The 17,189-nt window shown below is 36.0% G+C and overlaps 1 protein-coding gene and 1 pseudogene across 3 annotated transcripts in view; both read left to right on the top strand.

Moving 5' to 3' along the window:
* The window catches only part of Lrch2 (leucine rich repeats and calponin homology domain containing 2), a 101,245-nt gene extending 96,202 nt beyond the window's left edge, over positions 1–5,043 (top strand). For 2 of the 3 annotated variants that reach the window (XM_004874792.4, XM_004874793.4), the window contains one exon: positions 1,966–5,042. In XM_004874792.4, the coding sequence (XP_004874849.2) occupies positions 1,966–2,085 (120 nt within the window). In that variant the 3' untranslated portion in view covers positions 2,086–5,042. Of the gene's footprint in view, positions 1–1,965 lie in introns of all 3 variants that reach the window. The other variant, XM_021252181.2, reaches the window with a different exon arrangement.
* Positions 5,044–10,790: 5,747 nt separating this feature from the next.
* LOC101697282 (protein fem-1 homolog B pseudogene) lies at positions 10,791–16,155 on the top strand (annotated as a pseudogene).
* Positions 16,156–17,189: the final 1,034 nt, after the last annotated feature.

A 17,189-nucleotide genomic window follows, 5' to 3' on the forward strand; every position in this document is an offset into this window, starting at 1 on the left:
TTTATTGCATTTTTCTATTAATTTTAATATTAGCTTGATCAGTTTCTGCAAATCAGCCAGCTGGAATTTTGTTAGAGACAGCACTGAATCTGTAGAAAAATTTAGGGAATATTGACATCCATGAACATGAGATGTCTTTCCATTATTTACATTTTTAAATATTAATTTCAACAATGTTTTATAGTTTTCAACCTATGTGATTTTTGCCGCTTTTGTGAAGTCCTTAATATTTTATTCTCTTTTAAAATACTGTAAATATTTCCTTAATTTAACTTTCAAATTTTGTATTGCTACTATATAGATACAACTGATTTTCTTCTGTTGATCTTTTATTTGGTAACCTTGTTGAACTCATTTATTAGTTCTAATAGTTCCTTTATGTTTGTATGCTTTAGAATTTTCTCTTTACAAAATCATGTTATCTACAAATATAGTTTTACTTTTTTCTTTTCAGTCTGGATGGTTTTCATTACTCCTTGCCTAATTATCCTGACTACAATCTCTATTATTAAATTTTGAATAGAAGTAGTGCCAGTGGACATCTTGTCTTTCTCTTGATGTTCAGGAAAGCATTTAGTCTTTTATCTTTTAATATAATATCAACTATGGTTTTCTGGAAATAGCTTTTTTTTGAGTTTGAAGAATTTTCCAAAGGTTTTTTTTTTTTTGTAATAGATATCATCTTTCCCACAGCTATTTTTTGTTGGTATTGTTGCTATTGCTGTTGTTTCATGTACTGGAGATTGACCCCAAGGGTGCTGTGCCACTGATCTATATACCCAGCTTCCCCAACCTCCTTTTTTAAAATTTTGAAACAAGGTCTCACTAAATTGGCCAGGTTGGCCTCAAACTTGCTATCCTCCTGCCTCCTGCCTACTTGAGATTATAGCTGTCTGCCTCCATGTCCAGCCAACATTTACGAACATGTTCTTTTAATATTTATCTGCCTTTGCATCCACATCAATAACCATTTGTCCATACATCTGTAGGTCTATTTCTGTATTCTTTATTTTGTTCCACTAATACTTTTTTTCCAATTTTTACATTGGTAAAACACTGTTTCGCTTACTATAAATTTTGAAATTAAGTAGTAGCAGCTCTAAATTTGTCATTCCTTAAAGCTCTTTTGGCTATTCTGGGTCCTTTGCATTTCCATATAATTGTAATTTATCATCATCTACAGAAAAAGAAAAAACTCATTATATCATTGTAGAAATGCAACTGAGATTATAGAAAATATAGCTAGCATTAGCTCTTAATACTGGATCTTCCCTTCTAAAAACAAAATATATTCTTACTTGGTCTTCTTTAATTACCTGAGCAATGTTTTAGTTTTCACTATACAAATTTTGCATATTTATCCTTAAGTATTTCATATTTTTATATTTTGCATGTTGTATTTGTGCTTAATTTTAATTTAATATCTACTGCTTTGTTTCTAATATATAGAAATACAATTAGTGTTTAGATCTTGATCTATATCTTACATTCTTGGTAAACTTATTAGTTCTAGTAGCTTTTTGCAGATTTCATAGAATATTCTACATGGATGTTCATGTTTTCTGTAATTAGAAACAGCTTTTTCCTTTCTCTCTGATTTGAATGTTTTCTATTTCTTTTTTGTGCCTAGTTGCCCTTGCCAGATATCTAAGTATAATGTTGAGTAGGGGTGACAAGAGTAGATATCTTTGTCTTAGTCCTGATTTTTTTTTTAGGAAAATTTTAGTATTTCACCCTTAAGTATAATAATAGTTGTACGTCTACTGTAACCAACTTCTATCCTGTTTTCTTAGCGTAAGTTAAGAATCTAAGCACATTTTAGTTTATGATAGTTACAAGAAAAAACTTAGAACTGTGTTTTTTACTTGAAGTGTAACAGAAAGCATGTTTCAAAAATCTGATTCTTACTAAAGTTTTACTACACTACTAAAAATGAATGTTCAAATACCTTTTTTTCTCCCCCAGGAACGACTCTGTTTGCCTCATCATATTTTGGAAGAACGAGGCCTTGTGAAAGTTGGTGTTACTGTACAGGCGCTCCTTGAATTACCTACAACCAAGACATCTCAGCTGTCTATGGCTTGATATAACATTTTTTAAGTCATATGTGTACAGTTTCATTTACTTGAAGTGATTTCAGATATATCAAGTTCATGAATAAGAATGTTCAGTCAAAAATAGTTTGCCTTAGGGTTTTTAAAAAATTACATTAAAACATCAGACTTAAACTTTGAATTGTCCAAACTTCTTTTGGGGGGACCTGGATTAATTTAATGAGAGTTTTTGATAAATTCAAATTCTCTTTTTGCAAATTTATTTCATAACCTTATTTTTCAAAAAGCAGATTCATACTAAATTAAAAATATACTTTTAATTTAATAATCACCTTAAGTTTGATTTTTTAAAAACATAACATTCTAGTAAACAGCTGGTTAAAGGTAATCATTTTTTCACGATTTAAAATAATTCTATATTTGCGTTATTTAATACACTTCTAATTCTACTTTACACACAATTTCTTCAATCTTTGGTCTTAGTTTTCTAGAAAAAATGAGTAGAAGAAACAGAACTCTGGCATTATATTCTTTTAGTATAATAGGTTAGTGCCAAAATATTTTTAGTTGTACTGTAGATTGTTTACATGTGAAGTGCCTGTGTAATTGATAAATCTTACATAGTCTTAAGCATTTTTACAATTTCTTTTTATGTATTAATAGAGTCGATGGGAACTTTAAAATATTTTAGTAGATTTTGTAAAGTCAGTAATATGTGAGGATTTAAGTGTACCTCACATTGTGACATTTGTAATTTTTTAGTCCATTGCAATTCTCCTTAAATTGGTTATTTCATGTTGTCAAAAAAACCCCAATGTTAATATGCTTAATTTATGCTATTTAATTTTGCAAAGATTAATCATCTTTTAAAATGTATTATTTGAAGAGTATTTTATTTCTGTATTGAAAATGTTACACAAAACAGTAAGATTTTTGAGAACTAGTAAAGTACTCATTATCAAGGACATTTTGATAAAACTAAAGTGTAGGTTCATATCTTGACTTTCAGGAACATTACATCAGGGCTGCTTTAACTTATATTCAGAGAGCAGCCATGGAGGAATAGGTTTTTATTAAAATGGCCATTTGTGGATACGGTGTACCTATGATCCTCAAATAACTTGGTATTGAATTAAATACAGACTGTTTCATAAATATTTTCATGAGATACTATGTTATATAAAGTTCTTGTTTAATTTAGAGATGGATGATTTTATGTTGGTAGTAGTACAGGAATTTTTCAAGAACATTACTGTAATGGATAACTCAGCTTCCTATAGAAGAACCTTAATAATTACTTTTGTAGTAGCCAAGCAAGTATCATATCTTAAATATGTGATCATTTGCACTTGTTACCTCTTAATAAGGATGCAACTTATTAAAAATGCTGGGCTGGGTATTTTAAATGGTATATATAAAAGGTGATAACTAGTGTGCCAAATGATATAGTAAGAGTTAGTTTAGAAACAACTCTACTTTTTTTGAGCACTTAGCATGAAGCCATACAATTGAATTTTGGCTTTAGAATACAGATGTGTTCTTTACATTCCCCAAGGGTCAAATTGGAGTTTTTAAAGAATTAAAGCTTCTTATGACTATAAGGTTTAAGAATTAAATTATTGGTGATTTATTACTTTAAATATTTGAGCTAGTTATTTTTCAGTTGGATAAAAAAGAACCTCATTGACATAATTCCTAGTGAAAACTTGGATAATATACCTAAGAAATGCCAAGTTAGTACCTTAGTTGCTGAGTTTTTATTTTAGAATTTTGACAGTGTTACAAATTAAGAAACCATTAAAAACAATAGGACTCATTCATACTTCTTTCATAGTTATGCTGTAGAATTCCTCTTATTAATCAATCTAGTATTATTTTGTTTCACATCACTGAAATAGTGGTGAAATTGTTGGCTGTTCTCTTATTGGATTTTACTTGCCAGTTAATTAGTACTTTAAACAGAAAGTACATCAGAACCTAACCATAGCATTCTTTTCTGCAAAAAGTTCATTTAAAATGGATTCATCAGAGTTTCATTCCATGTTAGTTCATTTATTATTGTGCCAAAAGGCTACACTACTTCTAAAGCAGTTTCACAGAACAGTCTCCAATGACAACATTCTACTAAGGTTCTGATGTATTTCTTTTAGTAGTTTTTAAGTGTAAAATTTATTCCAAATGTTTTATGGTTATTATATATTTACTTCATGAGTTATTGAATTAAGAATAATTATCATTATTTGAAGGGTTTATGATTTGTTGAGGGTTAAATAATCAAACTAAAATATTTTTATTGGCCCCTAAAAATTTAATACACAACTATTTCTGTTAATTTTTATGATTGTATGGCACAAGAAAGAAATGATGTTGGATATGTTAGAATGGAAATAAGGAGTAAAAATGCATTACCTTTTGTTTTATAATTATCTTTATAGAATGCCAGTTTAATGACTTTTCTAACTGAAATTTTTGAAGAATTCAAAAAGGTTTGTATTGGTCACAGATCTATCATAATTGATTAAACGATGTGCTTAAAAATAAATGGAATATTAAATGTATATTATCGATGCACACTTGGATAAAGTTGAATGAAAAAAATTTAAGTCTTGGATTTCTTTTCTCCACCTCTTTCATCATCACAGCATCCTTTTTATCCTTTTTTAAAAAATCAACATTCAATAGCTTGTGGCTGTGTGCCCAAGTGTAGAAAAATAAACTCTGTGGGGGTATTCAAAGTAAGTTCTCTTAGTTAGACATGATGGCCTGGACCTATAGTCCTGCTATTAGGGAGGTCAAGGCAGAAGAATTACTTGAGCCTAGGGATGTAGGGCCAGCCTGTGCAACATAGCAAGATTCCAGTTCCCAAAACAAACAAATAAAACCAGGAACAAAGAACAGTTGAAAACAGAGTCTAGATTCCCTGTATATCATATTTTCAGTAGACAAAATTTTCTTCAAAAGCAATAATTTTGCAGAATAACTTCACAAAATAATGTCACCTTTATATAAAATTAACTTTCTATAATAAATACAAGAAGAAAGTAAGGAAAATACGTCAAATTGTGATGATTTTTATTGTAGATTTTAGTGCTAAGTATATGGTTCAATTGCCTTTAAGCTATAAGAAATTTTAATTTTTAATTTCCAAATAATTCTAATATTTTGAAAGTAAAAGTACACATTTTATTAAAATAACATATTTGTTTACAATTTTGATTGAACTAAAAATTATTAAAGGTTATATTGCCCTGTTTTATAGTTGCTTATCCTAAATGGCCAGATTTAAAGAAGTATTTAAGTAAGTAAATATTTGGTGTAAGGTATTTGAAAACTATTCCAAGTTTACCACAGAATTTTGAACTATCAATAGGTAATAATACTAAGCTTGTTTTCTGCTTTAGTAAGTCTACCATTTTGATATTCTACATGGAATGGTTCTAGGATTCTCAGGCACCTACCCCGTGTTCAGAGTACTCTGAAGGACTAAGGCATTACTGTATATTAGATTAATTTTCAAACCCAGATATCCTGTGGAATTGATCCATTTGAAAATATCAAAAGCCCATTTAAGGTATAACATTCTATATTCCCGTGTTTTAAAAGATAAAACAATCTTTATACTTACAAGGTTTAAACAGCTTACAATTTTCCACAGCCAGGTCTATGTGTGTGTATACATCTAATGTAAGATTTTACTTATTTTAGCAAAACAGAGTCTGACTACATTGGAAAATCAGAGTTTAGAAGAAATTTCTATGACTTCTATGATGTAAGTAGTTTATAACATAAATTATGAAAATTCTGACCTAAGTTGTTTAGGATAGAAAATTACTAATTGAATCATTTGAAAGTTGTTAAAATAAAGAGAAAATTCTTCAAAATGTGGTGATTTTTAAATTTTAAATTATAACATATGCTCTTGGTTTCTCAAATGCATAATTTGGATTACCCTGCCATAAGGTTAGGGAGAAATAAATTTGTTTTTACTCCATTACATTGATATGCATCAGTTATCTACCAAAGTAGTTGAGTAGTTTATTGGATTTGTACATAAGTAAATACATAAATAGAAATAAATTTTTCAAAAACATTGAATTTTCTAGATCTTCATTCAAATATGTCAGTCATTTCTAATGCAAATAAATACAAAGAAATGCTGTGTGTACATTTTAGGAATGAGAATTATGCCTTAGGGCATTGGTTCTTTAAATTTTAATATTTATGTGAATCATCTGAGTGTCTTGTTAACCAATATAGATGGATTCAGCAGGTCAAGTGTGGGGTTGTTCCAATGGCCAGCTTGAGTAGTAGGCCTTACAGTTGTTCTAGTGTCATAGTAATATCAATTTACTGTACAGTAATAGTTTGGTATTTTAACTGATGCTTCAGGATCTTTACATAGATTTAACTTTGTAAAATAGATCTCTATTCTGAAAAGTGTTCTCCTTTCTAAAATCTTTATGGATTTAAAAAAGTGTAACTTATAGTGGTATTAGTAGTATTTCATATATTTTTCTTTTAAAAACATTTTTAAGGTGCTTGGGATAAAACCCGGGGCTTTGAGCATGTGCATGCACTCTACCACTGAGCTGTATATACATCCCCAACAGTGCTTTAAAAACACACAGGTAAAGTCTCATGAATAATATGTGATTATAAAGTGGTTATGTTTTTAAATTTTATTTTATTGTATTATAAGTAGATATTAACAAAGAAAATATAAAAGCCATCCCACAAAAATATAATTTTCCATAAGAAAAATTATTAGAGAATAACCATGATAAATACACTGTGTATCACGATCTTAATATACTTTCATTTGCTAATCTATCTCTCAGCTCGTTTCCTAATAATACCATACCTTTTTTGTATAAAACACTTCAAATATTGACAAAGTATCACATTCTGTATGATTTTGAACAATTTCTTCCTATTTTACAATATTTATTATTCTTTTTGGTCCTTTTTTTTTTTGGTACTGGGGCTCAAACTCGGGTCCTTGCGCTTGCAGGGCAGGCTGTGGCACCACTGAGCTAAGTCCCCGGCCTATTGGTCCTTACTTTTGCTTTCAGTTTCTCACACTAGAGAGACAATGCAATATTTACACATGTGTGTTCAATTTATTTCACTTAAGAGTATGTTCTCAAGGCACATCCATTTACCTAGAAATGTCTCAAGTTTATCTTTCTTTATGGCTGAATAGTACTCCATTGTTTTAAAAAATCACATCTTTTTTAATCCATTCATCAGTCGATGGGCATTTGAATTGTTTCCAAGATTCAGCTATTGCAAACTGCGCTGCTGTAAACATGAGTGTGCATATATCACTGTAGTATGATGCTTTTAATTCTTTTGGGAAGATACCCAGAAGGGGAATAGCTGAATCAAATGGAACCTCTAATCCTGATTTTTTGAGGAATCTCTACACTGATTTCCACAGTAGTTGCACCAGTCTACACTCCCATCAACAGTGGAGAAGGGTTCCTTTTACCCCACATCCCTGCCAGGATTTATTGTTGGCCGATTTCTTGATAAGAGCCATTCTTTCTGGAGTGAAATGGAATCTCAGCTTTGTTTTAATTTGCATCTCTTGAACGACCAGTGAGGTTGAACATTTGTTCATGTGCTTATTTGTTGTTTCTACAAAGAGGTTATATATACATATATATGACAAGTTAATGCAGTGTTAAAAATAACAAAGCATAGCACCTTCCTCTTTTGCAATGCTTAGAAACCTACATTAATTTGTCATGATCTTGACCTCAGTCTATTCTCTTTCTAGATAGCGTTCTCTCTCCTTAATTTTAAATTGAAAGTATAATCATTTCCAGGATGCCATAATGAGTATAAAATGCAGACTATATAGAAATACACAGATATATACTTAATTCTAAATACTTATGATTTGTGATCACACCTTAAACATTAATGTACAGATTATTTACTCCCACCTGCAAAACAAACAAGAAAAGGTATTACAATTTGTGAAATAAATTTTACTGATTTAAAATATTTGGAATAATTTTACTTAATTTAATAGCCTTACAATGGTATTGGATAAATTGCTAGTTAAAAAGCAAATTAAGGGCCAGGGATTTAGCTCAGTGGTTTCGCCGCCTGCTGCGCAAGCGCAAAGACCGGAGTTCGATCCCAGGTACCAAAACAAAAAAAAGCAAATTAAAATTCAAGGTAGACTTTAGAGTAACCAAATGTCTTTCATGGAAAGATATGACTCATTTACTTGTAGAAAAAATGGGAAGATTAATAATTAAACATAAAGAAGGGAAAGAAGAGTCATAGGAATCATTGAACTATACCTTTTTAATAATTCAGTTATAAATAATGCAATATTTATACCGGTGTTTGTCTCTCACTCATAAACTTTAACATGTAAGAGTAACAATTGAGTAAAAATTATTATATTGTAACACATTTAAAAGTCTTACATACTTGTATACAATGATGGCTATTAGTGAATCAAATCTACTTATAAGTATGTATTTTCAAATATAGGTATAATTTATACATTTTTAATACTAAAATTTCCAGGTTTTCTAAGGATAAGCTAAAGATGAATTGATGATGTAAATGTGTATAATCAAAAAACTAGTACCATTAAAGTAGAATTTTACAATTTCTGTATCATCATTCTTTCATTCTTCTGAGTAGGTAGCTGAGGTCCAAAATTATGATTTGAACAATTTTTTTTAATTAAATTCTTTTATTGGTACATTGTAGGTATACAACACAATTACATTTCTCATTGGGAATTGTACCTTTATATAATGCATCTTGGTTCTTATTTTTTCCCCATTCCTAGCCCTCCCTTCACCCCCTCCACCCTTCCCTATTTACAAAGACTTTATTTCCATTTTTTCCATTTCTCATCATTTTTTCCTTTCCCATCTTTCCTTTCCCCTGCCTCTCCCACTACCCCTACCCCTTTGGACTTTTTCTTCCTATTTTGCATTATCGATTATTCATTCTAATAATTGGTACATTTTAGGTATACAATATAATGACATTCATCATTGGATTTGAACAATTTTTAAGCACTGAATTTCTTTCTATTATTCCTGGATTGTTTACCTACTGTAACTAGAACTTATATGATTTTTGTTTTTCCCAAGTTTTTCAAGTTTAAAACTTTATGTATGACCATTTATTCACAATAGTGTGATGTTATAATGCTCTGAAAAATTAATTATAAATTAGCTAATTTAAAACACTTCTTAAACACTTACTACATACCAGGATTAGGCCTTGATGATACGGATATAAATAAGAGATGGTCTTTTTGCTCAGAGCTTTACACAGTAATTCAGCTGCTCGTTTCTGGCTCTTGTATTGAAACAGATATATAATTAGCATTCATAATATTAAAGTTTATCATTCTTCATTCTCTTTCTTTTTTTTTTTTTTTTTTTTTTTGGTACGGGGGATTGAACTTGGGACCTTGCGCTTGCAAGGCAGGCACTGGAAGGAACCACTGAGCTAAATCCCCGGCTCTTCATTCTCATATTTTGTAAGAAATATTTCCCAGTAGTAAATTTTGTAATTCAATATTACAAAAATATTGAATGGTTTCAGCAGTTACATTTCTTTGAAAAACAATGCCATTTCCTTTCCCATTTCATTTTTCCCAGCTTTATTGAAGTATAGTTGACCAAATAAAAATTGTGTGTATTAAAGGTAAGCTACATGATCTTTTAAAATTTCATTGCAGAGATCATTCATTTTCTCAGTCTTAATTTGAACCTTGCACTTTTTACCAATAGTTCCCCTTTTCTCCCATGCCTAAACCCTGGCAAACATCTGTATCAGTCCATTCAGGCTGGTAGAATAAAATACCATAAACTTGAAACTTACATTTTACAGTTTTGGTGGCTAGATCCAAAAATCAAGGCACAGGTAAATTCAGTGTCTACTAATGGCCCAATTTCTGGTTCATAAATGTTGACTTTCCCCTGTGGCTTCACATCGTGCAAGTTCCTTTGTGCCTCTTTCATAAAAGCACTAATGCCATTCATGAGGGTACATCCTTATAATCCAGACACATTCCAGTAGTTCTGTCTCATCTAATCATAACACTGGGGATTAGATTTCAACATATAAATATAGAGAAGACATAAACATTAAATTCTATTTTCTGCTAATATGAGTTGAATTATGTAACTGATATCCTGCAAAATTTGTCTATGCCTGGTTTATTTCACTTAGTATCCTCCAGGTTCACTCTTGTTGTGGCAAATGACAGAATTATTTTTCAGACTGAACCTCTCCCACCCTTGAATTTTTCTTTATCCATTTGGCCATTGAGGAATATTTAGGTTGGTTCCATGTTTTGCTATTGAGAATAACACTGCATTGAACAGGGTAGTGCAGATATACCTTAAAAACACACATATCATTTTCCTTGGATATATACTCAGAAGAGAGATTACAGAATCTTATGGTAGTTCTCATTTTGATTTTTTGAGGAGCCATCATACTGTTTTCCATAGTGTTTATGCTGACTTATATTCTCACGACAGTGTGCAAGGGTTTCCTGATCTCCACATCCTCATTAGCATTATCTTTCACCTTTTTGATGATCCGGTATTATAAGAGGTATGAAATGATGTCTCATTATGATTTTAATTTGCATTTACCTGAGGATAATTCATGTGAAGCCTTTTATTCATATACTGTTGGACATTTGTGTGTCTTCTGTTGAAAAATGTCTATTCAGAACCTATGCCAATTTTCAACTCAGATTGTTTCCTTATTATTGAATTGTCTGAGTCCTTTATATATTTTGATGTTATCATATTGTCAGATGTGAAGGCTTTGGCCTTCCTCCCGCCCAAGTTCCGGCGCAGCTCCAGCCCGAGCCTTCCGCATTTCCCCGGGGCCATCCAAGAGACCCCCCCAACCCCCAAGCCCTGCGCAAAAAAGCGCCCAGAACTTCTAAACTGCGGTGGGCGAGCGCCTGCAGATTTCCTCCAGCCAGGGACTGTGGAGGGCGGAGACAGAGGTTGAGGTAGTTTCAGACGTCGGGCCGGGTCGGGCCAGGTGCGCGCGGCCCTCTTTGGACCCCGCCGGCGACCCGTAGCTTGGGCCGCGCCTGTCGCAGCCTACAGGAAGGAGGGGTGAGGCCCGGGGCGGCGGCCACCATGGAGATGCCCTCGGCCCAGGGCGGGCACCTGGGGCCTTGGGGGCAGCCCTGACTGCGCTCCTGCTCGGGCTGGGTCGCAGACGTGCCCGGTGCGGCCCTCGGCCACTCCCGGGTCTCCGCCTTCCTCGGGCCGCGCTGCTGCCTGGGCACTGCGGCGGCGGCGGTGGCGCCCTGTTGAATGGGCTGGGAGAGCCCAGGTCTGAAGTGCTGGCGGACGCGGCCTCCGGGGGGCGCAAGGCGGCAGCAGCGGTGGAGACCAAACGGGTATTGGAGTTGGCGGCGGCCACGGAGGGCCTGGCTGGCTATGTGTACAAGGCGGCCAGCGAGGGCAAGGTGCAGACTCTGGCCGCCTTGCTGCTTAACAGGTCTGAAAGCGACATATGCTACCTGCTTGGCTATGTCAGCCAGCAGGGAGGGCAGCGCTCCACGCCCCTCATCATCGCAGCCCGCAACTGGCACGCCAAGGTGGTGCTCTTGCTGTTAGAGCATTACCGAGTGCAGACCCAGCAGACCGGCACCGTCCTCTTGGACGGGTATGTCATTGATGGTGCCACTGCTCTTTGGTGTGCTGCAAGAGCAGGACATTTTGAAGTTGTTAAACTTCTAGTCAGCCATGGAGCCAACGTGAACCATACCACAGAAACTAACTCCACCCCTCTGCGTGCAGCATGCTTTGACGGCAGACTGGACATTGTGAAATACTTGGTAGAGAATAATGTCAACATCAGCATCGCCAACAAGTATGACAACACCTGCCTAATGATTGCAGCATATAAGGGACACACTGACGTGGTCAGATACCTTCTAGAGCAGTGTGCTGATCCCAATGCAAAAGCACATTGTGGAGCCACAGCGTTGCACTTTGCAGCTGAGGCCGGGCACATAGACATTGTGAAAGATCTGATCAAATGGGGAACTGCGATAGTAGTGAATGGTCATGGGATGACCCCGTTGAAGGTAGCTGCCGAAAGCTGTAAAGCTGACATTGTGGAACTGTTGCTCTCTCATGCTGTGGCCAAAGAAGTCGGATCGAAGCTTTGGAACTCTTGGGTGCCTCCTTTGCAAATGACCACGAGAACTATGATGTCATGAAGACATACCACTATTTATACTTAGCCATGTTGGAGCGGTTTTAAGATGGTGATAACATTCTCAAAAAAGAGGTTCTCCTACCAATCCATGCCTATGGGAATAGAACTGAATGTAGAAACCCTCAGGAACTGGAGTCCATTCGGCAGGACAGAGATGCTCTTCACATGGAAGGCCTTATAGTTCGGGAACGGATTTTAGGTGCTGACAACATTGATGTTTCCCATCCCATCATTTACAGGGGCGCTCTTTATGTGGATGACATGGAATTTGAGCAGTGTATCAAGTTGTGGCTTCATGCCCTGCACCTCAGGCAGAAAGGTAACAGGAATACCCACAAGGATCTTCTGCAATTTGCCCAAGTTTTCTCACAGATGATACATTTGAATGAAACTGTGAAGGCCCCAGACATAGAGTGTGTCTTGCGATGCAGCATCTTGGAAATAGAACAGAGTATGAACAGGGTAAAAAATATCTCCGATGCTGATGTCCACAGTGCCATGGACAATTATGAATGTAATCTCTACACCTTTCTGTATTTAGTGTGCATTTCTACCAAAACACAGTGCAGCGAGGAAGATCAGTGCAAAATTAACAAGCAGATCTATAACCTGATCCACCTGGACCCCAGAACTCATGAAGGTTTCACCTTGCTGCATCTAGCTGTCGACTTCAACACCCCCGTGGATGATTTCCACACCAACAATGTCTGCAGTTTCCCAAATGCACTGGTCACCAAGCTCCTGCTGGACTGCGGCACAGAGGTGAACGCCGTGGACAGTGAGGGCAACAGTGCCCTTCATATCATTGTCCAGTACAACAGGCCCATCAGTGATTTTTTTGACCTTGCACTCTATCATCATCAGCCTCGTGGAAGCGGGCGCGCATACTGACATGACAAATAAGCAGAACAAGACTCCGCTGGACAAAAGTAGAACTGGGGTATCGGAAATACTGCTTAAAACTCAAATGAAGATGAATCTCAAGTGCCTGGCTGCCCGAGCAGTTCGGGCTAATGACATTAATTACCAAGACCAGATCCCCAGAACTCTTGAAGAGTTTGTTAGATTTCATTAAGTGACTGGCTGTGTAAAATCTTTTATTGTGGTGCTAAAAAGTAAAGGACTTTTATCACAGACAATAGAACTATGTGTTCATAAACTGTGCTTTGCTTTCCACCCTCTTCCTTTCAACCCATCCTCCCCTTGTTCTGTTTTTGGTCTTCTTGCCTCAGGTAATTGACTTCAGACACACTTTAAACCAAGCCACATTGTTAAGGTGTAGCTATAATCTAAGGCGTTTGGCTGTCGGTTTCTTATATGTCTTTTTTTGTTTTTAAGAAACAAATATACAATACTTTGTTTATGTAAAAAAAAAATTGTCAGATGTATAGTTTACAGGTACAGTAAGTCCCCAACTAACAAACAAGTTCCATTCTGGAAGAATGTTTCTAAATTGAATTCGTTTGCAAGTCCAACAAAGTGAGTCTTATACACCTTTGATACAAGTATACAGTGTTAAGCATAAAAAAAAATACACACAAATACTGTAAGTAAACTACTTTTAAGCACACATTAGCACAGCTGTGACCATGCCCAGCAGACATGTGAACTGCTTTTGCAATTTGTTCACCTCTATGAATATTCGTAATGCAAGGTCCGTTCGTATCTATGAAAGTTCTCAACTCAAATATTTATGTCGGGAAATTTATTTTCTCTCATTCCATAGATTATCTCTTCATGCTGTTGATCATTTCCTTTGCTGTGCAGATTTTTAATTTGATGCAATTCTATTTCTGTTTTTGCTTTTGTTACCTGTGCCTTTGTGATCATTATCCAAAAAAATCATTGCCCAGACCAATGTCAAAAAGCTTTCCCCCTATTTTTCTTCTGGTAATTTTATATCCTGAGGTCTCACTTTTAAGCCTTTCATCCATTTGGAGCTGATTTCTGTATATGGTATAAAGATCTATCCAGTTTCATTCTTCTGCATGTGGATATTTAGTTGTCACAATACCATTTATTGGGATAACTCTCCTTTCTCCATTGTGCATTCTTGGTATTTTGTCAATATCAATTGACCATAGTTGCATAAATTTATTCCTGGCCATCCCACTGCTCCCGGCCCAGAGGTAGGGGCTTCTGAGCCACCATCCCACTGCTCCTGGCCAAGAGGAAGGGGCTTCTGGGCCACCATCGATCCCACCGCTACCAGCCACCACCTGTCCCACCACTCCAAGCCCAGAGGAAGGAGCTTCTGAGCCACCTTCCCGCCCAGCACTCCAGGCCCAGAGGAAGGGGCTTCTGAGCTGCCACCCCACCTCTCCTGGCTTAGAGGAAGGGGATTCCAGGCCGCTGTCCATCCCACCAATCCCAGCCTAGAGGAAGTGGCTTCTGAGCTGCTGTCTGACCACTCCCGGCTTAGAGGAAGGGGTTTCTGGGCCCCTGTCCATCCTGCGGATCACGGCCCAGAGGAAGGGGCTTCCGAGCTGCTGTCCCACCGCTCCCAGCCCAGAGGAAGGATCTTCCAGGCTGCTGCCCATCCCACTGCTCCTGGCCGAGATGAAGGGGCTTCTGAGCCACTATCCCACCTCTCCCAGCTCAGAAGAGGTGAGCCGCGGAGATGCCAAGAGCAACCCTGCCCTAGGTTGAAATGAGAAGGCACGTAAATAAGTCTCAAAACCAGACTTCCAGATCACCCACAGCAACCCCAAAGGGAAATGAGATGGAACATTCTGATACTCAACCATGTGGACCCACTGAACTGGCAACAAAAGAGGATCTGGAAAAAATGAAATCAGAAATAATTTCTCAGATAACAGCAGCGATTGTGCCCCTAGTGCAAGACATGATTAATAAATCTAGAGAGGAGCTGAGGAACATGATGGAATCCCAACATAGGAAACAAATGGAATCCATAAAACTGATGCAAATAGATTTCCAGGAGATTAAAAACTCCATTGAAAGTCTACATAGCAGAATGAGCCAATCTGAGGACAGAATTTCAGATATAGAAGATAAGATTGCAATTAGTGACCAGGAAAAGAAAAATTGCTTCAAAATTGTAAGGGAACACAAGAAATCAATCCAGCAGCTGCTAGATGATGCAAAGAAGAACAACAAAAGACTGACTGGAGTCAAAGAAGAAACAGGAGAGAGTGCAAACGACATGAAAAATTCTTCACAGAAGTAATGACAGAAAACTTCCCAAGCAGGGAAAAAGAACTTGACATACAGATAAGTGAGGCATATACAACTCCAAATAGCTTTGATCAAAAAAAAAATCTACACATAGGCATATAATGATTAAGATTCCAGAAACTCAACAGAAGAACAAAGTTCTACAAGTAGTTAGAAAAAAGAAACAAATCACATACAAAGGAAAGCCCATCAGAATCACAGCAGACTTCTCAGTGCAAAATCTCAAGGCAAAAAGAGCTTGGACTGACTTATTCCAGGCCCTAAAAGAAAACAGCCTCCAACCCAGATTGGTGTACCCTGCAAAACTGTCTTTCAAAATTGGTGGAAAAATAAGATACTTTCATGACAAAAAGCACCTGAGAACCTTCATGAATACCAAACCAGCACTCCAAAAAATTTGAGACAATATCCTAGGAACAGATGATGAGGATCACAACCCCAGGAAGCAAAGCAAAATGAACCCATCTGGCAAGACAAGAAATTAAATGTAAAGGGGGAGAACCCAACAGAAAGAAAAAGTCAGGACAATGATAAATCAATACATTTCAGTTATAACTATCAATGTTAATGGCCTCAATTCACCAATCAAAAGAAATAGACTAGCAGAATGGGTCAAGAAGCAAAATCCAACAATATGCTGCATAGAAGAAACACACTTAATTCAAAAGGAAACTCATAGACTGAAAGTTAAAGGGTGGAAAACAATACTCCATGCGACAGGTACCCAAACAAAAGCAGGAATAGCTATCTTCTTTGCAGATCAAGTAGATTTCAAACCAACACTGATTAAGAGAGACAAAGTAGGACACTACATCCTTGTAAAGGGAAGAATCCAAGAGGAAGAGATGACAATCATAAATATCTATGCACCAAAAACTAGTGCGCCCAACTATATAAAACAAATACTAATGGACATGAAAAGTCTTATATGCACTAATACAATTGTAGTAGGGGACCTCAATACCCCACTGTCACAAATAGATAGATCAACTAGACAAAAAATAAGTAATGAAATACTAGAACGCAATTGACCTCTTGAACAAATGAACTTAACAGATGTTTACAGAGTCTTCCACCCCACAAAATCAGAATACACATTCTTTTCAGCTGCAAATGGGTCATTCTCCAAAATAGATCACATACTCCCTCATAGAACATGTTTAAGTAAGTGCAAAGGAATTGAAGTTATCCCCTGTATATTATCATACCATAGTGCAATGAAATTGGAGGTCCATAGCAAAAAAAACTGGAAAAATTTCACAAACAGGTGGAAATTGAACAACACACTTCTGAATAACCAATGGGTCAAAGAGGAAACTAAAGAAGAAATCAGACAGTTCCTTCAATTAAATGACAATGACAATACAACATACTGGAATCTATGGGACACAATGAAAGCAATCTTACGAGGGAAATTCATAGCAATGAATACGCATATTAGGAAAACAAAATGATCCCAATTAAACAATCTGATGCTGAACCTCAAGCTTCTAGAAAAAGAAGAGCAGGACAAACCCAAAGCTCATACAAGGGAGGGAATTATAAAGATCAAAGGAGAAATCAATGCAATGGAGACTAAGAGAACAATACAAAAAAATCAATGAAGCCAAGAGTTGGGTCTTCGAAAGAATAAACAAAATTGACAAACCCTTAGCCAACCTTATCAGAAAAAGGAAAGAAAAGGCCCAA

This window comes from Heterocephalus glaber, unplaced genomic scaffold (genome assembly GCF_053883595.1).
Source record: "Heterocephalus glaber isolate CG9 unplaced genomic scaffold, H.glaber_assembly_v1.0 deba00001732, whole genome shotgun sequence".
Taxonomy (NCBI): domain Eukaryota; kingdom Metazoa; phylum Chordata; class Mammalia; order Rodentia; family Bathyergidae; genus Heterocephalus; species Heterocephalus glaber.